Source organism: Taeniopygia guttata, chromosome 12 (genome assembly GCF_048771995.1).
Source record: "Taeniopygia guttata chromosome 12, bTaeGut7.mat, whole genome shotgun sequence".
Lineage (NCBI taxonomy): Eukaryota > Metazoa > Chordata > Aves > Passeriformes > Estrildidae > Taeniopygia > Taeniopygia guttata.
The window spans coordinates 5,993,348-6,014,212 of record NC_133037.1 but is presented as its reverse complement, the minus strand read 5'-3'; the positions used below and the strand labels follow the sequence as shown (position 1 = coordinate 6,014,212).

At 40.8% G+C, this 20,865-nt stretch overlaps 1 protein-coding gene across 29 annotated transcripts in view; it reads right to left on the bottom strand.

Moving 5' to 3' along the window:
* Positions 1-20,865, bottom strand: part of MAGI1 (membrane associated guanylate kinase, WW and PDZ domain containing 1) — a 325,672-nt gene that overhangs the window by 181,654 nt on the left and 123,153 nt on the right. The window contains exon 1 of one of the 29 annotated variants that reach the window (XM_072934697.1): positions 18,691-18,715. The exons of the other annotated variants lie outside the window; for them this stretch is intronic. Within the exon in view, the coding sequence (XP_072790798.1) occupies positions 18,691-18,700 (10 nt within the window). The 5' untranslated portion in view covers positions 18,701-18,715. Of the gene's footprint in view, positions 1-18,690; positions 18,716-20,865 lie in introns of those variants that run through there. 29 annotated transcript variants of the gene reach the window in all.

Sequence of the window (20,865 nt, the reverse complement as noted above, 5' to 3'; positions counted from 1 at the left end):
ACACAAATATCTTCTGTTTATTGGATGACATAGAGCACCCAAACCTGAGCATCTACAAATAATGATCAATACTCGTACACATGTAATATTTCCTATACACACACTACTTAACCAAAGAATAAGGCCACTCAAAAATACCTAAAAACAAATCAAGAAAGGAAAGAAAAAAGAAAAATACAAAAGAGAATGGAATTAACAGCTGAACAAAATGCAACTGGGAATGCAGTTAAGCTGAGGTAAACCAAGAGCAAAATATATCTGATAGTTGATCAAATCAGTGTCTGGCAGATTAGTGCCTACTGAACAGAAGGGCTGAAGAGCACAGACGCTCCAGAGTGACAGCTATAAAGCAGAGTTTAATGAAATTATAAGCTATTTATGCAAAGCATTCATGGCTATGACAATTCATTGGTACAGAGCTAAAATAGAGTAGAAATTTGTCAAAATGCAAATACCACAGTGACCTATTGATACAAGGTCAAAATGTGGAGGGGAGAAGCAAGTTCAGGACACCAGAGCTACAAATACTGCAGTGTTCTTATAACAACATTTCTCTCTTTACATTAAGATTTTTCCATCAAAAGGTAGATCTAAGGAACTCATTAACATGAAGAAAAACTAGTAAGACATTACTGAAAAGGATGCCAGAAATACGCATCTTACAATTTGAATTAAGATTTTCTGCTGGAGAATGTATTTATCTTTCCAGGCAGAATAGCAAAGCAATTTTGTAGAATTTAATTGAGAAATAAGACACAAAAAAGGGCAGCTTATATGCATACCTCAGTAGAAGATACAGAGTAGAAATAAGTCCTCTGAACAAAACTGAGCACTGCACATCAAACAATGTTGCCAAGTGCCGTTGCTTGCCTATGAAATTTCAAATTTAAAGCCACAATTAAGGAAAGCCAGACATTGCTTCCTCAACAAAAAAGCAGTTCTTTTAAGTTACTCTTAGTATGATACACTAGACATAAATATATCCAAGCCAAAGCAAAGGGAAGTACTTGTATTTTTATTTGAAATTCAGTGATCTGGTTAAGACATTGGTATTTTGACTGCCAGGTTTAATTTTGAAAGGATTTGAGCAGCTTTACTGTCCAGCAGCCATGAATAATTCTGTGCTTGAACACTTTTTATAGAAGTACATGAAGCACCACTGCAACCTGCAATGCACCTGTCTCTCACAGCTTTATTACATGGGCAAGTTAATGCAAGCTAAACAAACTACACTTCTCAACCATTCTGACTTTTTGCTTTCTATCTGCACACATATAATTTTTTTTTCTCAAACATTTCATTTTTCACAAGCAGCACAACAAATTGTTGTTGTCCTTTTTGAGGAGAAAACAATTGGATTAGGGATTCCTTCTGTGCCCAACAGGATACATGCAATAGAAGCTTTTGAACACTCATGCATCCCTTCAACAGCCTGTTCCAATAAGAATTCACCTTTTGTTTCAGCCAGGTTGCTTTTAGAGTTTATTTTTTTTTCAATACTGCAAGCATTACAGCTCATACAATAAAAAGAATTGCAATTATCAGGGAAGGTTGACTCGGCTGATAAAAGAACTGACCTGGGAATGTTAAATGCACACATGGAAACATACACAAAATGATTAACTCATTTATTTGTGATCATGCTGTGGTCCATTGGTATAGAGCATAAAATGTGAGAGAGCACTACAGGTGCTCAAGAAGAAGATGCCTGACAGGTTTCAGTTCTTCTCTCAGCTATTCCAGGAGTTTATTAATGTCACAGGAGTTGTCTGCATAAGCCAGACGAGAGTCAGAGCACCAGTGTAAGCTGCCTGCATTAAAGACAGCAGCCTGCTGTGGTTGTCAGCACTAGGAAATCAAATGTCTCTGGATGGTGTCTTCCACAACTTTTTCCTCGTAATTCCTCACAATGGATTTTCTCCTCTTTTGCATTTTACAGCTTAAACCTCTATAAAGCTTGCCAGCTCCACCTTGGCTTTTCCTTGCTGGCAAATCATTAGAAATGACTGAAATAGTTCTGTGCAAATAAACTCACCCTTCAGCTCACATCAAAAGCCATTTTGAGGATTCTGTGCTCTGAAAATGAAACTTGTACCCAATGCTTCCCTCTTCCAAGTCCTTCACCTAACCAAAGCTGCAGAGTTGATCCTAAGCAAATTCCTGACTTCAGAATGGAGTCTCAATTAAATATGACAAGAAACTTCTTTTTTTTTTTTTTTTTTTGCAATTTGAAAAGATGAAAAAAGCATGGCTTGTCACCACTTCCATAATTTCATTGAGAAAATATTACAGAAATATAAAACTGAATGGATGTGGTTTTAGGAAGACAAGGTACTTTTTATCCAGTTTAAACAGGGTGGCAAGAATCACTGATGGATAAACTCCTTAACTACACTGAGTTTTGTAAGGGGTTCACAGCCTGTTGCTTTTTACAAAGCTCCAGACTGCCAAGTGAATGATTGCTATTCTTATGTGTCTCCTTATGTTCCAAATGCTCATTTCTCCTTGATAATACATGACATAATGGTCTACAACTCAAAAAAAAAAAAAAAAAAAAAAAGTTTAAGTACCCAGTGCCAAGAGAAGGAAATGACAGAAGGTGTGAGAAAGATACAAGCACATGATTATGAGGACAAACTTTAAATGGAAAGGACGCTTTTTCCCTAACCACTTCCCCCCTTCTTTTCTTCCTTTTTTTTTTTTTTTTGTCTAAAAGACATAAGATATTTTTCAAATTCCCCTAATTATGCTACCCTACTTGTAAATTATTATGCCATTCCGTTCTTTACCCAACCCTCGTTTGCTCACATGAGAAGTTCAATGAACTATCATCCATCTTCCAACTTCATTCCTGCAGCACCAAGCACCCTGAGCCTCAGAAGATGCCAGTAGAAATATCAACAATACAAATATACAGATTATTCATGCTATAAATACACAGTTACACCATTTTCTTCTTCAGGATAGAAACTTATTTTGGGCACAGATTTGTATCTGTTCTAACTTCTCCAAAATACATGAGAAATAACAGGGATCTTGGGAAACCCAAATAAGCCCAGCTGTGCATCCTCATGTGACTGTGCACAAGCAGTTTAATGGTTCCATTAGAGTCCAGCACCAGGACCCCAAAAGCCTCTTTGCTGTACAGAGCCTAAAATAATCACAAAGAGCAAATGTCAAGAGTTACTGTTATTACCATATGTAAAGTGCAGAACAAAGTTATTTCCCATCAGTTTTGCTATGAAGAGAGCATGATTCATGGATTACAGCTTTTGTGCTGAACAGCATGCCTGAAATTAAAGGCAATTTAAAGTAGAACCATCTAATAAAACAAAATAAAGAGAAAGCAAAAACGTCTGCTGTAGAAAATAAACACAAACCAGCAGACCATGTAAACTGTCTGAGGCAAAATGCAGAATGAATTCCAGTCTTAATGTTGGAGTAGGTGGTTAAAATGGCTGAAAAGCTTGTATCTTCTTCACTGTAACTTACTCAAGAGCTGAGAGAATCTTGAGTTCCTTATTAGCTGCAGTAAAAATACCCCTAATGAAAGGACACAGAAAATTACTAACACAAGTTTGAAACTTTTTTCCATATTGCAGGATTTGAGTCACATCTGTTACTTCAACGAACAACAAAAAACAAAAAACAAAAAAACCCAAAACAAAAAAAACCCTTATAACATTAGCACCCATAACATTATTAAGCACCCATTTTTTAAATTTATATGCTGTGTACAACTGAACACATGCTGTGGTTAGAACCTGTTAGGCAGTCATATCTGCAATACACACTGTGGGCATTAATGCAATGTATTCTTACACGTAGGGCAGCAGAGCACTCCTTGTTTTACATATGAAAAATTTTGATTCAGAAGGACACATGGAATGCATGCAGAGGGGAGGAGGAGAAAAAACCCACTGGGATTGCCTGACCCAAGTCCTCCTACACTCTGGGCCATTGCAGAGAGCACCAGGGCCAGCAGTGGTCACAGAGAACTCTCAGTGATGGCACAGAGCAGTCCTAAAAAAGTTTGTGAACACATTCTTTCATTCAGATTCCATCCTCTCAATGTGGTTTTATCATACAGCACTATAGTGATTCATTATGCTATAAATTATTTCAAGACCAAAGACAAGAACTGTGCATTGAAACACTCAGGGCAACAAAGAAAAATCTCAAAATCTGTCAACAAATGAAGATCATTTGGAAGAAACTGAATACAAGGGCAGCTATGAAACCTCTCAGTGTGGAGCAGCAGGGAATTGGTGCTATGGCACAAACTTGAAAGTGTTAATTTAGGATTTCCCATGTGTGCACCATCTCCTGGGGGGCATCAGGCACAGAATCACCAGCTGGGCCAGGGAGGGGATTGACCAATTCAAGGATTCAAGTCTTGGAGGCATTTTTGGGCACCACAATATAAAAAGTCATTCAGCTATCAGGGAGGGCCATGAGGAGGGTGAGGGGTCTGGAGGGGCTGTATGAGGAGCAGCTGAGGCACTGGGTTTGTTCAGCTTGGAGGAGACTGAGGGGTGACCTCACTGTGGTCTTCAGCATCCTCACCAGGGACAGCAGAGGATCTGTTCACTCTTGTGACCACTGACAGGACTCAAGGAGATGGCATGAAGATGAGTAAGAGACATTTAGGCTGGGTATCAGGAAAAGGTTTTTAACCCAGAAGGTGTTTGGGCACTGGAAGATGCTCCCCAGGGAAGTGGTCACAGCTCCAAGACTGCCTGAGTTCAACAAGAGTTTGATAGCACATGGTTTGACTCTTGGCATGTCCTGTACCTGGCCAGAAACTGGACTCAACGATCCTGCTAGGTCCCTTCCAACTCAGGATATTTTATGATTATGACAATTGAAAGCCATTGCAAAGTCAGTATTTCTGCCCTTTTATCTTATCACGCAGATGAGAAGTTCTAGGTGGTTCAGCAGCCTCCTTTGCTCACCCAAAAACTTTTAATAGTTATCAAGAAGGCTTTAATACCCTGGCATTGCTCCACTACTGGTAACTCAGCTGATTGTGTAACCCATGTTACCTGACACAAGCTAGCAGAAATGCATGGCATTTTGAAGGAAAAGCCATCCATCCCCTCCCCTTTGCTAGAACAAATTCGGGCAGTTCTCAAAGTAACAACACTCCAAGACAGATTCAAACTCTTAGAAGATATTGATTCACAGTTCAACCACCTCAAGGACTTTTTTTACTCGTAACAACCTTCAATAAAACGTGCACCAATTTTTTCCTGTAACGCAAACTGTCAGTTTCTGGAGGGCAAATGCTCAGTTTCCCACATTTCTTTCACTTCATTGTAGGCAAGGGGATTTGTCCTACTGAAGCAAGGCTGAGAATTGATTTGGTTGTCATTCTAATTCACTACCAGTTCCAAGAGAAGAATCACTATTTTTCCAAAACCTTTTTTACCTTTTCCAAAAGGCAACATATGTATTTTTATTTTCTGCGTAAGCAGGTTAAAATTAAAGTATAAAGGTTTTTGACAGTGGCATCCATTTACAATAGCAAAAGCACCACAGTTTGAATCTAGGCTGCCATTGCACATGCACTGCTGTTCTATTTAATATTCTTTTCATGGCACCCCTAAGTACATTTGATCTCTTTGATGGCTTCTTGGCAATACTTTTTCATTAGAATCATTATTATCTAAAAATCTTTTAATTTTCATTTTAATACACACAAACTCGCTGTGAAGCTGACTTAAATACTGCTAAAGCCACTTGGAATAGGGAACTGAAATGTACTAATGCGACAAATTCCACCTGCTGAATGCAACACTTTGAACTGCAGGTTGGGTGAAATAAAGATGCTGAGGAGCACATTGGTATTCTTAGCCAGTAATGGAAAGTTTCTTTTCCCCTTCCCTAGTAAAGATTTCACCTTAAACAAGTCATCAGGGATCTTCAGACTGCTTTTCATAATTAGTTTTTTTCAGATTTTCATTTCACAAAAGAGTCACAGGCTGTGAATAAATAGAATAATCTTTCAAGCTGATTTTATTGTCTGTATTTTGTTCAGCAGTGACTTTTCTTGATCTCAAATCCAAAATTTTCATCACAATAACTTTATCATGTGATGAAAATTGTAAAAGAAGCATATCACAGTATACCTAGAAAATGCAAATACCTTAATGTGGCATATGCATTATCCAGAAGATCTGCTTCTGAAAAATTTGCTCTTTTGCACCCTGAAATAAGGCAAAAAAAGAGTTCTTGGAAAACCAAGATTAGAGAGACATGCAAGACATTGGACTAACTACAATATGACTTGGTTTAAATTGTTTCACTTAGCTTCACCCCAAGGTTTTGCCATGATACACACACTTTCTGATATTTGTTACCAATTCTCAAGTCAAATTAAATTAAACCCTAATAGCAAAGTCTGTAAGACTTTGGCTAGAAAGACTGAGAAAAAACTATTACTTGATATACTTGCAAAATAAATAATATTCTGGTGCTTTGGAGAAGCCTGGGACAGGAAGAGCAGAGCTGTCATCTGCTAGAACAGAGATAAATTAGCATGGCTGTGTCAGAGAGCCCGATATAGGACACTGCATTATGTGCAGTCTCAGGATGTCTTAATAGCTTCTTGCTCTCCTAGAAGCTTAAAGCTCAGCCCAAATTCCACACACATAATTCTTCATCCTACATAATGAGGTGATTGTTGCATCGTTGACAAACGCAAAATAAAAAATTCAGGCTTCGGCTATGAAATATGCTAACCAAGAATCAAAAATTATTAAACCCAAGCAACATGAGAGAACCGATTTACTTTGCATTCATGACATGTTAAGTCATTTACATAGCAAGTGCAGAAACTTCTCTAACAACTACACTAACGACTTGTCTTAAAAAAATTTCCAAACCTCTCTGTGGTCTCCCTACCCAGAGGCTCTCAAGTGAAAGGAATCAAGGCTGGAGTCAAGCACTGGTCGAGTGAAAGAGGTGAAGTGCATGAAGGAGAAAATAAGATCAGACATCACACAACACTTAGTTGTAGCTTAACTGACAGAGAACATTGTTGTTGCCCAGTGATCTATGGGTAATATCTGTTTACTAAACAAACTCAAGACTCACAGAAATATCCCTTTGTCAATGTAATGATTTGCACTGTTGTGAAGAGCTAAAGGCTTAATGTTAGAGGATACTTGTATCTAATTCTGCTGCTGGTAGGTTTTAAAGTTACATAGAAAAAAAAAATAACACTCATATTATTCAAAGTGTGACTCAAAATCTTCCTTTCAGCAAAACCAGCTTTGTCATTCAGGGACACCCTCTGCAACAAAGCAACCTTATTTATACGCTGCCTGAAAAGCACAAAAAGATGATTTAGCAGCTGTACCTGCGACTGCAGCTGTGCCCAAACTTAGAGCACCGCAGCGCCAGGGATGCTCCTGTGCCCTGGGCCATGCCTGCCCATCTATTAAGCTGTCAGAAGCATCCCTGGCACAATTTTGGCCTGTGCCAACTATAATTTTCTCATGCACTCTCAGGCACAGTTTGAGAGCTGGCACAGTTTCCAGTCCTATGGGAATGTTTTGCAGGTTAAGAGATTTTTAATGGTATGGATGTGGGTCATTCTGTACCAGCTGGCCTCAGCACCCAGAACCTTCACAGGCACAGTTACAAGCTCTGAGATAAACTCCAATATAACAGTAATTGCAAACTAAACGTTCTTGTGGTTTCCCTTTTCTTGCCTAAACAGTTCTTGAGACACTTCACGACACTTTAAGTTAGTAAGTTTCTTAAAATAAATTCAGAATGTGTTTAATGACAGCCATTTCCAGTATTTATCTCTTGGAATGTCCTAGAAATTCAAGCTAAATAAACAAAAGCTTGGATCATTCCAAGTGTTCTGATAAATAGCTGCTGAAAACTTCAATGCTTCTGATTTGGAGAGCTTACAGAAGCTAAGGCATTTATATTCTGAAGCTACATTTGTAAATTGTTCAAGCATCATACCATGACAACAATCTTATAGGATAAAATAATCTTTAATAACAGGGAGAGTAAGTCTATATGCATGCTCCTTGCTTCTAACAGGCATCAAAGCTGACTGTCCCTGGGACTCAATAGCAGTCTCTAAGTACTGGATTTGGAGCTGTAATGCTGCAAACCCTCACATATGTGAGCAACTTGGCACAGACGAGCTGCTCACACAACTGCTTCTTATTCTCCTCCTGTACCCAGTTCTTCATGATATGCCCATAAAGGGTATCCTACATCTTCATAAACTTAATTGCAGTCAGTAGCACTCCCTGCAGAAACACACCCAAGAGCAATTCTTGCAGGACCACAGCACATTTGGCCCCATTAACCTGAGTAAAACTACTCTAAGATGGAAAGAAACTCCAGATCCTGAATTCTCCATATGGATTGCACTACAGCTCAGGGGGATAATGAAGGAATACCTCTGAGCATGCAGACAAACTCCTCCAGGACGGTAAAAACCATCAGGTTTTGCTTCAGAGGGGTAGGAGGTGGTAGAGAAGTGATGGGATATGCACTAAGTGCCTTGGTGGCTTTGGAAGAACTCAAATCCTGCTCCCCAGGGCAGCATTCCTCCCCCTCAGCACCTCCTTCAGGACACATCCTCTCCTCCAAATCACTGCCCAAACACAAAACTGGGCTTAACCTCATCTGAAACAGGACCTAAATTTCTTCTCCTTAGCTAAATTTCTGAACCTGGAAACGAAGCTGCTGCAGAGCTTTCAGCAGCACTGTTGTTGCTGCAGAGCAGAAACATCTCCTTACAATAGAGGCAGCCACAGAAAAATCAAATGGCTTTTTTGCAGCCTACCCATGAAAAGAATTGAACCACAGCAACAAAGAAAGGAACTTATTACCATGGTTATTGCTGCTATTTCTAGGCAACGTGAATGGGCTTTTTAGGCTTTCATGAGAGAATTTACAGACTCTGGGGCAAGCACACTGTTAGTAATTGCAGTTGCATTCTGCCACTTGAGTATTTTTGGCAATTGAACTGTCAGAAACCATTTGATAGAAAAATGTCTCCGCATCATTAGTGCCAGCAAGGAGGAGATTATGTGCCAAAGTATGAAGTGAAAAGTACTTCTGCTTTTACAAGTGAATCTTCTGCAGCTCACTGGTTTCAAACTTTCACCCCCTTCCTGGCCCTATTCAGGTCTGAATTTTGAGGTTGTCACATGTGTGACCAGTGCCTTCATAGGGCTTTTTGGTTTTACACAGCAAAATGTGAGTGTTCTTTATCCAAATCCAATTGCCTGCCTCTCACCAAAAAAAAAGTACAATACTTATACACCACAGCATTTCTCACCAGATCACTGCAGTCTCTGTTCTCTCCTGTTTAGATCTCATCATTCTCTAGCAAAACATTATAGCTTTTTCAGAGATTTGGTCTCAGAGAAGCCAATAGGAGCTTCAGGAACACATTTGAAAATTGGATTAGCGGAAAAAAAAGAGTCTCTGGAAACAGAGTGGAAAATTCTGAGCTGCAAAATTAGAAACTAAGTAAAATCAGATGAATTTTATAGTCTTCCAGGCTTCAGATCTCTATGTCTGTCCTTTTTCTTATGATCCTTATTAAAACCAATAACTATTTCTTTTTTAACCTAAGGCACAGTAACTCCAACTGTCTGAAGTTTCCTCAGCTTGAACATTCAAGATGCTCCTCAGCACTGAGGTACCAGCTCTTTGCAATTTAGAAGCTTCTAATTACATTGGAACCATGAGCACATTTGTCAAGATTTATGAATCAACAGATCCCCACTCTATGTAATGGGTTCCAATCACAAAGCAACTGCCCATCTTCATTTGAAGTACTGTTTGTTCAGTTCTTTCACCTCAGTCTTGCTTTAGCTTCTCATCTGCTGCAGAGTTTCTTGAGTAACAATTTTCTTTTAATGAGTGTGTGCACTCAGCAGTGAATTGCAGGAGTTGTAATCAACCAGAAAAACATCCACTTCCACATTTACTCCTGTAAACAGGTTGCAGATGGGGAAAGTAGGTGTTTCAGTGGGTCGCTTCTGCTACCCACAATTCCTATTTTGTCTAGTGAAAATCAATAAAATTAAATGAATTATGCATTAAGTAAAAGAAATAAAATCTTTGAATAAGGCAGACAAAACAATGGCTGATTTTGCATCTCTACTCCCTTGGCATTTGGAAAAGCAAATTATATTAATGGAAAATCAAAAGATATGCAAGACTTAAATGCTTTCAAGAAGGGAGATTTTGGCACTGGTGATTACACCTGCCACTGAATTGCACATTACAATATCAATGCATTTTCTACTGACAGTGATTGAACACAGGGACTTCTGGCAGTAACTTTCTAAGCCAAAGAACTTTAGCAGTTCTTTTAAGCTTACTTTAAACCGGAAAAAATTTAAACTGTCTTTACTGATCACTGAGGGTAATGTACAGCTCTTCCAAAGGAAAGATGGCATCTTGCTGCCAGTGGGATGAACTCCTCTACTGTTTTGCCTTATATGGTGGTTTGACACTGCCAATGCCAGGCACCCATGAAAGCCTCTCACTCACCCTGCCCTGCCACAGCTGGGCAGAGGAGAGAAAAAAATTAATGAAGGGCTCATGAGTTGAGGTAAGGACCAGGAGAAAACACTCCAAGGGAAAAACAGGCTCAACGTAGAGGCGCAAGGTAAGAGTCAGAGGAAGATAAATGAGAAGTAAAATAAGCCCTTAAAACACTTTTTCTTCACCTAACCCTCCCTTCCTTCCCACTGGCAGTGTAGGGAGACGGTGTGGGGGTTTTGGTCAGTTCATCGCTGGAGTTTTCTTCTGCTGCTCTGGGAGAGGAGTCCTTCCCTGTGAGGCCGTGGGGTCCCTCCCATGGAGACAGTTCTCTGTGAACTTCTCCAGCGTGGACCCACTCCCACCTGCTGCAACGTGAATTCCCCCACGGGCACACAGGCCTCCCAAAACTGCTGCAGTGTGGGTCAGTCTTCCACGGGGTGCAGTCCTCCGAGGCCAGGCTGCTCCAGCCTGGGAGCAGGGCCCGCTCTCCATGGAGTCTCCCACTGGATCTCAGCCTCCTCCAGGCATCCACCCTTGTTTCCCTCACGTGTTCTCACCTCCTCCTCTTCTCCAGCTAGGAAAAAACTGTGTGTCCTTTGTTTTGATTTTCTTCTTAAATCTGTGATCACAGAGGTGTTGCCAGCCTCTGAAACTGGCCCACTTTCGGCCAGCAGCATGTCCATCCTCAGAGTGGACTGGCTCTGCTGGACATGGTGGAAGCTTCTAGCAGCTTCCCACAAAAGCCACCTCTGTGGCTGCCCCAATACCAAAAACCAGTCCATGCCAAACCAACACACCTTACCAGTGGATAATTTTTGCTAGAGGAACTGGATAAATGAACCAGGACATCTAGATTCGATAGTCAGTTCTGCCTCAGACTTCTCATGTAGAGTTAATCTCCTTCAGCTTTAATAAAATGAAGATAATACTATTTCCTGCAGATCCTGCCTGTCTGAGCTGAGGCAGATTTACTCACTAAAGTGAAGGTCTGTTTGCTTCTGCCCCACCAGCTCCTGCAGATGCTTTCAACCAACAAAGAACTTCACCTGCAAACTCCAAAATCATGCTGCTGATTTTGCCTGGCTGACATTGAGGTGGTGGTTGTGTGGTTGGAGGGGAGGGTGGCACCTCACTGAAAATCTAAAGCAGCCCCAGAAATCTAATTCACACTAAATAGATAAATAAGCTACAAAGTTGGTTAAACATTTAAGGGTCTATACCAAAACATGCAACACTGAGACAGCATTTACATGTACATGGATGCAATTAAGTTTGGGTTCTGGAAACCCAAAAAGGCAAAATTCAAATGCACAGTGCTAACTGCAAACTGTACCAAGATTATATTTTAAGCAGCAGTGGATTGAATCAAAATATATAATTCACAGTTTCTTCCTAATCCATTTCAAAGTGAAATATTAATCAACAGAAGTATTTCATTCCACCATTTATTTCTGTTTCTCAGGAAAAAAAGAAAAAAAAAAAAAAAAAAAAGCTTTATCCTTCTCTCCTTTACAGAGCTGTAGGGCTGAGCAGTGCTCATTGCCAGCTTGCAGACTTTGCTTAGGCCTGTGCTAAGCACCTTCAAAACCAGGCTGTAAATCACCCTGAGTCTAAATCTGGAAGGGAAATGAATGTGCCTATAAAAGCAGGGTATCTGCTGTGCATTTCAGACCTCAAACTCAAAAGTTAGGATGTTGCACTGGAACTTTTCAAACTCAGATTAGTTATGTCTTTGCTAATGAAATTTAATCTTTTCCCATCTTGAATTTATTAACTCAAAGGCCAACATATGCAAAGTAGTGCAGGCTAAATTTTAAGCTTCTTCCTCATCCTTAAAAAACTCTTTTGATTCATTTGCAAACAGCAGAGTCCAACGTCATCCCTAGGATTTTGAGTTAATTACCTTCAAAAATGTACAGCCAAAGATTGCTGGACATTCAGAGGGCAACATTTGACCTAAAATTGTGTTTGTCATGCTAGGAAGCTGCCACTGAAATTCTGTTCTCTGAGGATTGTTGTTTGTACCTGAACTATTTCTAAACATTTTTAAAAGAATCACACCTCTTTTTACAGCTTTGCAGAAATTCCCACTAAACCAAATGACAATTAAGCCTCATTAAAGTCCCCCCAGCTCTCTTTCATTGTATGCTCATCAGAAAATGCAGAACAATCATCAGGTTATTTCATATAGTCCTGAGAGAAGACAAGATTGCCATATATTTTCAGTTACTTCATTACGAGTTTTATTAGGATAAATGATGTTATTAAGGGTTCTGATACACAGACAGGTTCCTTCCTTTGTCAGAATAAGACAGGCTATTTGCAGTTACTGAACATGATGGGTGAGACAGAATTGCTGCTGTTCTCTGCTTGTGGATTGCATGTAGAGCTAATGTGCAAGCCTAGGCATGCTTAAAAGATAAACAGCAATTTTTAAATGTACTGCCATCAGGTTTTCACTGAGTATTTTCCTCAGACTCTGGAAACAAATGATGCCTTGGGAGTCCCATGATCAATGGGATTGGCTGCTCTGTGGCTATTTCAGCCACATGGGCTGTGCTCTGCTGAGTACGTGGCTTGGAAGGAAAGACATCTTCAACTATGGAAAAATAGCTGATTAAGAGTCCTCTCCCATTATTTATCTTGATAAACAGCCTCTCCACGGAGGGAAAAACAAGCCAGCTGCACTTCCAGTGCCCAGTTCCTGCCAGGCTGGGCTCAGCACACTGCTGGCACCTCTGGACCCTGCTCCTGGCTGCCCTCTCTGCTCCTCACTCACAAGGAAGCCAGGACTCAACACAGCCCCTCGTGTCCTGACACAGAGCTTGGTGTGAGGAGAAAGGATTCAAATTGCCCAAACTGCATTGTTCATTTACAGGTCAAACACAAGACAGAGCCCAACATCTCATGAAGAATGCATACAGCGTATGTGAAAATGTAATTTCTGTATCTCAGCCCTGTCTTTCTGGCCAGACACCTGGAAACTCTTCTCTAAGGTACCTGCAGCTGCCACCAGTGGGGCTGGCTAACATTTCTGGCAGCACTGGTGGGACAGAAAAACCATGGGCAGTGGTCCAAAAACCCTCTGCCAGCATTGCCCTCCCTTTCCCAACCCTGGTGCAGGACACCATCAAGTGAAGAGGAGCAGACCAGCAGTGCTGCCTCAGGCTCACAGCAACTCTTCTGCTCCACTCTCAGAAATGCTGCTAAAACAGAAGAGACCCCACTTAGATGGCTCAAGAGACTGACAAATATCTGCCTTGCCCTTTTCAGGGCTCTGTTTCTGCCTCCTTGTGGCTCAGAGATCTTAGGAGCAATCACTTGTGCCCTGCTGCCCAGAGGCATTACAGAGACCATGCAGACAGATGATGTCCCCCAGGTGTGGCACAAGGGACAGCAGCCACCAGGAATGTTCACCCCATTCCACCCTGAACCAGCCAGCCCGAGGTGCAGACCCCTGGCTGTCCATCCCCTGTATAGAAGGATATACATGGAATATCCTCTATGTGTTATGTGTGTATATATATATATATATATATATATATATATATATATATATGTACATACACTGTATATATCTTTCATATATATATATATATATCTATCTTATATAGTATCCTATGCCATTCCCCAACCCTTCAGTGAGGTTATGCTACACCCCGTGTTCAGCTCAGGGATGGAGGCCAACACAGCACAAGACTGTGAGCAATCCTTACTTAATGATATCTTCTTCTTCCTCCAAGTAATTTATCTTGTCAGACTTGGGGCCAATTACTAACAAAATCTTTGACATAACAAATGTGCCATAGGCTCTGTCAGTGCTTCAAGGGGAGCTAAAAGTGGGAAGGCAGCGTGCAAGGATAGGGCATTGGGCAGGAAAAGCAGCCCTTGCTCTCAGCTTTGTGCTGTCAGGAACACCAACTACTCGCTTTGCAAAAATCACATTACAAGAGTCAGTTTCCAGACAACACACTAAAGCTAACTTGAACTTATAAAGGAACTAACTCTTTTAATGACTAATTAACTTCTCGGCTAAGCAGTTCAGCAGAGAGATCTGATTTGGTGCATGTGAATCCACCAGGAAAAAAAAAAAAAACAAAAAAAACCAGTTGGCCCAACATATTTCAGTATCTCAAGTATAAATGGTGGTGTTATGCCTTAAAGTCACAGAATAAGGTGTGGAAAAACAACTGTTAACAGAAGTAACTGGATTTAACTTCCCACCCTGTGCACCTTAAATGACAGTAAATGAAATTACCAAAAGCTGCCTCCCCAGACAGCTCAGCTGCTGGGCCACAGTCACAATGTAAGACCAGTATCAAGTCAGCAAGGTGACACCACCATTAAATGCTGAGCTTCTGCTGAAAGAGAAAGCAACTAAAAAGCTATTTTTTCCAAACTGAGAGAGCCTTATGCCCCATAGAAGGAGCACGGGGACAGGGGTGAGTGCTATAGAGAAATCCCACATTTCTGGAAAACTATTTGTACAACAAGTTAAGTTTTTCCCTGTTTGTATCCAGCACGAGCCAAGATGACAGGACACAGCTTCACACAACAGTGGAGCTAAAGTGGCATTTTAGGTTGAGGTCTTGCTTTCCATCCCTCCTTGGTGTGTCAAAAAGCAGCATTAAGTCAAAGTTTTTAGTCCCTACTCCATGTAGTCCCACAGCATGGCACAAAACCAGCTCACTGCTCACAGCAGCTCCTCTGCTGTGAGGGATTTATATTTACACTCAAAAACTTTTAGATATCCATAAATCAAGAGAGGCTAGAAGAAAAAAAAAGATCCCTGAATAGACCAATACTCCAGTGCTTGTTAATTTAACTTCCAATTTCTCAGCCAGTAGCCTAATTCAGAGACTGCCATCAAAAACACTATTACATTTATCTGTGTCTTGCTTCAGATTTTCTTAATGTACTTAACTACAATCTCTAACACACAGAGTGTGGTTTGGATAAATCCTGTAATCTAATCAATCAGCTAATTCCAGTGTGAGCCAAAAGGGGGGTGAGGGAAAGCAAATCCTAAAACTTTTCATTACATATTTCTCTCAAAAATAAATCGCCACCTAATGGATTGCTAAACTCATGCACAAGTAAATTACCAGCAGATAATTAAGAATTAATAGCCTTCTGTGATCAGAGGTTGCTATTCACAATGAGCTGACAGAGATTATGAAAAAAGGCTTTTTCTAGAAAATAAATTGAAATACAAATGTTTCTACACCACACTGCATATGAAAAACTAATAAAGAATAACAGAAATGAAATGACATTTCATTCTCTCCGTGGCATAAGAGAATTTTAAGTAAACTAAAGCCATATTTCCATATTTGTTTGGACTGTGACGTTACAACCTCACAACAACCTGTTGTTACCCTCAGTCATGAGCCCTGAGTGAATCTCTAATGCCAAAGAATGGCTCCAGTGGCTCCTCAGGGTAAACCTGTTACCTTGGATTGAGTATGTACATGGAAAAAAGTGTGAGGCTTGCCCAGACACACCATGCAAAATCCTGTCTGACAGGTTCAAAGTAAACACAGAGATGCACAGAGAACACAGAGCATAGCTGGTACCACATGAGAGATGAGGAAGGAGCTCAGAGCTGCATGTTTGAAGTTAGTGGTGTCAGAGCCAGGATCCCACCCCAAACCTTCACACCACCCAGCAACACTGGGCAAGGCTTCTGCTACCCAGGCAGCTGCTCTGCATCAGCAAATCCTGGCAGCTCTGCCAACACCTCTAGGAACTGCTTTTGCTCATACAGGGTGAAGTGTGTTCAGCAAGGGATTGCAGCTCAAGAAGTTACAGCTTCTTGAAAATTCAAAATAATCAGCTCAGCCCAAGCAACACCTCCTTTGCTGCAGTCTGGCACTGCCCCACAGCCAGTTACAGGGGCACGCCTGGGGGTCAGCAACTCCTTAAGAAGCACCAGTTCCATCCTCTGTGGTCATGTACACACAGCTTCAGGGTGGGCACCTCAAGCAGCCTGAGGTGCCCTGGAGAGCACAGCTGCCAAAGGCCTCAGTCCCCATCCCTGCTCCTTTCAGCTTCCTGGGGTCCTTCCCTGCCTTGGCACCTGCAGCTTTGTGGGGATGCCAAAGCAGTGGTGCAAGAGACAACAGCAACAGACCAAAGAGATTAATTCTCTTAAGTCAGCTCAGGAGACCAAACCACTGTGGCCAAATGAGAGGCAGGACTGCTGCTTTCAAAATCACATTCAAACACAGCAGCACAGTCATGTTTTCGGGTGCCAATATTCTCACCTGCAAGACTGATCTAGAACAGCCTGAAATACACCTTCAGACACTGTAGTATTATATTGAGCTACAATACAGAGCAATGCTCTCAGAAACAGGCTCATTCTGCTCTCCATAAGGCTGCAAGTTTAAGAAAACATTAAGGAAAAAGAACAGTTCTTTAATTTTGGTTTACCCTGCTACAGCTTCACCCTTGTGACCTTTTAGACCAAGATCAGGCAACAAGAAGTTAAATATAAGAGCTTTAAGAAAGAAGACTTTTTTTTTCCCCTTCCTGATTTTAGTGGAAGACCATCAATATTGGATGAACTCCTTTAGATGTACTGTGCCCAGAGCCACTGAATACCAAATGCTAGAGTAGCTAAGCTTCAAAGAGAATATTCTGTCATAAACTGAGTTTTAGGAAGGTCGGTTCCCTATCAGACTGCTGCCAAGAATCTTGCAAAAAGAAACCCTTGTCCATGAAGGCTCTGCTTCATTATTTTGTGACAAATAGTGCTACTTCACAAGCCAGTATTAATAAGGCAAAAGTCCATGATAGCATTAAACACCACAGGACTGTAACCATCAGATAAAAAATAGTAATTTGGTGTTACAAGCAATAAAGGACATTTTTCTCCACAATTCCTCTTAGAATTTGCATGCATGTGGCTGTGGACAATCCAGCAGCATATCTTAGAGAAAAAAAAATAAAATTATTACTTATTATTATTGCTTCAGTTCTGTGTGGGCATCCATTGGTCCATAAGCTTGTGGAGAAGCAGGAGACTGCACACAGCACAGACAACAATGCTGCCTCAATTCAGTAATTAGATGCAGAACCAGAATTAGAAAGGCAATTCTTATTAGGAGACCATTACAAAGCTTCCTAGTGTGCAAGACTGGGGAGGGGAGAGAAGCAGAAGGATTTCAAGATTTCCCCCTTTTCCGTGTAGTCTGAGATTTCGAGTTGCTACTCTTATCAAACAAGCTTATGTGTGCATCGATGCACCGTTGTCTGGCAAATCAACCTTAAAGGAAACTGTCTCCAAACAAAGAGCATGAAAGAGAAAACACAGCCCAGTCTGAGCAGGCACAAAGCATGTTCAGTCTGCCCAGGCCCACCACAATGATCAGGACACTGAGAGATGCACTTCCCTTGATGCTTTTGTTCACCTCTACCTGAAACAGATTACTTTATTGATCTACTTTAAGAATGTGGTCTTTAAACCTCTATTTAAGCCACAGAAATGAAGATTTCCTTTGTCTCTGCAATTTATCTCCAGTCCAGAGAGCAGCTGAGTTACTGCAGCCCTCCACACTGACCATCCAGGCAGGCACCCTGTGGTGTTGTCAGCCCTCCTCTGAAGCAACAGCCAGACATGAGATCCACATGAAAATTCTGAGGTTGTTTTCTAAAAACTTTAGTTGGCCCAAACAGCTTCACTATTCTGCCTATAAATTCCTGTATTGCTCTTGCCTAGTTAGATGCATAATCAATTGTTTGCACCCTCCTTCCCATCCATCTCCCACTTCAATACAACACAGCTGTCAAATAAGATTTATTGCCATCAAATGGTAGGGGCAATTCTAATCAATGCTTACTATGAAAATTTTAGAAGTGGAATTCCACTTTTTTCTTTTGCAGGGTGGTCCAGTGAACAGCATGCAAGAGCAGACCTCTGCAGAGCATTTCTTTGCTGCCAGCTCTGCCCAGGCCCCCTGGGAGATCCCCAAAAAGTGATGTTTCTACACCCTTAAAAACCTGAAATAATGACACTGTCCTGAACATGCTCAGATTTACTGAGTATTTGTTGGATTTATTTCCCTTTTTCTTTCTATCACTGAAGCCCATGATAAACCAAACACAAGGCATGCAGAATGAATCAGAGGAATCCTTCTTCTTCCTCACCTCCCTTCATGCCTCCAAATCTCTAAACAGATGCCAGCAAAGATTTCTGTGTTCTCGGTGGTTGTTGGGATGTTTTTGTGCAAATGGAAGCTTAACACATCTGCAAAAAAAAGTTTATAACTCATGAATTAGCATTTTAGAGGTGTTACAAGCTTGTTTCAGTTACTTTAGCTGGCCTTGCTGCTATGGAACTGAATGACCTAGAAAACAGCTGAGAATTAACTGCATATCAGACATCCTCTATGAGACATCATCTAACTTGGAACAGCTTCCTCATGTGCCAGAAATCTAAACTCCAGTTTTTTTCTAGCACTGTTTCTAAGTATCTACCAGTAGATAAACATACCCTTAAGTAATCTTTTGAATAAAGATGAAAAACTAGCAATAACTACACTAAGAGAAATTTATTGTAACATTTCCACAAAGTTTTTCTAAGAACCTGTCTCATGCTGGGATTTCCCAGAGCTTTAAACACACAGTCCCCTCAGTGGGACCACACACATCACACTGGTGAGATGGAACACCAGCCCCCACGAGGGTGCAGCCAAATGCATAGCTGAGGAAGTGTGGAGATTTCAGCATCAGTGAAGACCAGTCTCGAGACCTTTAGAAAAATCTGTTGTGTGAATTTAACTTCTTGTACTTTCCAGAGTCTCGAGTAAATGATCAGTTGTATTTCCCAGCTATGCCAGAATGTTTCCCACGAGGTCCCCATGCGAGATAACCAGTAAAGGTAAAACACTTCCATGCTCTGGAGTCCCTTGTAAGCAGTTTCTACGAATTCATGTCCAGAACAAAAAGTCAATATGCAGTTGGTTTTCCGCCCACTGCACCCCTCATCACTCGTTTGATATTTACTTTATTTTTAATTAAAAAGATGTATAGTCCCTTCGAGGGCACTAAAACAGAGCAACTGTTCAGAAAAATCAATACAGGCAGGGTTGTGGCTCCCCATAGGAAGTTTAATTCTTGACAGCAGACCTGCAGCAAAACAGACAAGAGCATAAAGCAATCCCCAGAGCTTCAGCACGACCCATTCCAAGCACCCCCAGAAAAACTGGGATGCACCATTTCCAGCAGCCTCTGCTCCAGCCCTACAAGCTCTGCCTTTGAAATGCCCACACTGAGCAAGAGAAAAAAAATTGGTGGTCATTATATACTAACAAAAAAGACTAAAACACCACTATAAGAAGCTGGAAATGCAGAGGGCAGTGTTGATTACAAACCTGCCTGGCCAGAACTTCCAGCTGGCGATGGAGAAAGTAAGTTAGAGGGGAGAGACAAGCAAACACCACTGAGAGCTGGCACTTTCCAGCCCTTTTATGTGGGAATGAAAATTTGGCTGCTTCAGGGGTATAGGAACATAGCATTGCTGCAGCACCCACCCTTACTCCTCCAAAATCAAGACATGTTTTGCACCTGTAGAACAAATTCAGAAATTTAAAAATAACTTGATCACTAGCGATTAGATGCCCTAGTATTTATCTTCTAGAACTAATATCTTTAGCTATCCAGCATAATTTTGATAGTTCTCGAGATTAACACAGGTAAAAATGCATCCAGAAAGTATAACACACTTGTAAAAATGAGTTAAAATCTGACTCCATCAGCAATTTGTTCTCTTGAGTGTAAGATGTTAGAAAACCCTGATTTTTGTTTATCTACACACATTGAAAGGAGTAACACTGCGTTTATTTTTGTGTGTTCCTCATTCACCTATACATTGATAAAAGCAAGTCTGACATAACTTCTAGGATAACACTGAATTTTAAATTCAGACACTTGGCATTGGCTCAAGAAATCAGCGAGGCTTGGAGAAAAACATTTCATTTGAATCCAAATGTCTCCCTTCTGGAATCAAAGTGATTCTAGCCTATATTTCCCTGGCTTATTAATAACACAGTGGCTTATACAAGTCTTCTCCCACATATCTCTTGTGTATGAGCAGGTCTTTAGACACTGATACAAATTAAATTATCTTTATTTTAATAATAATTGAAAGGCTGTTCTGATTTCATGTGCCTGCCCTGGATGGAAGTAAGCTATTTATGCCCTGAAAAAGGACTGGTTAACAATAAAAAAGAGAAGATGGTACATGCCACAAATACAGTAGATGCAGACTTCCAGGTACTGTCTACAAGAACCAGCTTCTCACCACTAAAGATGAGTCCCTGA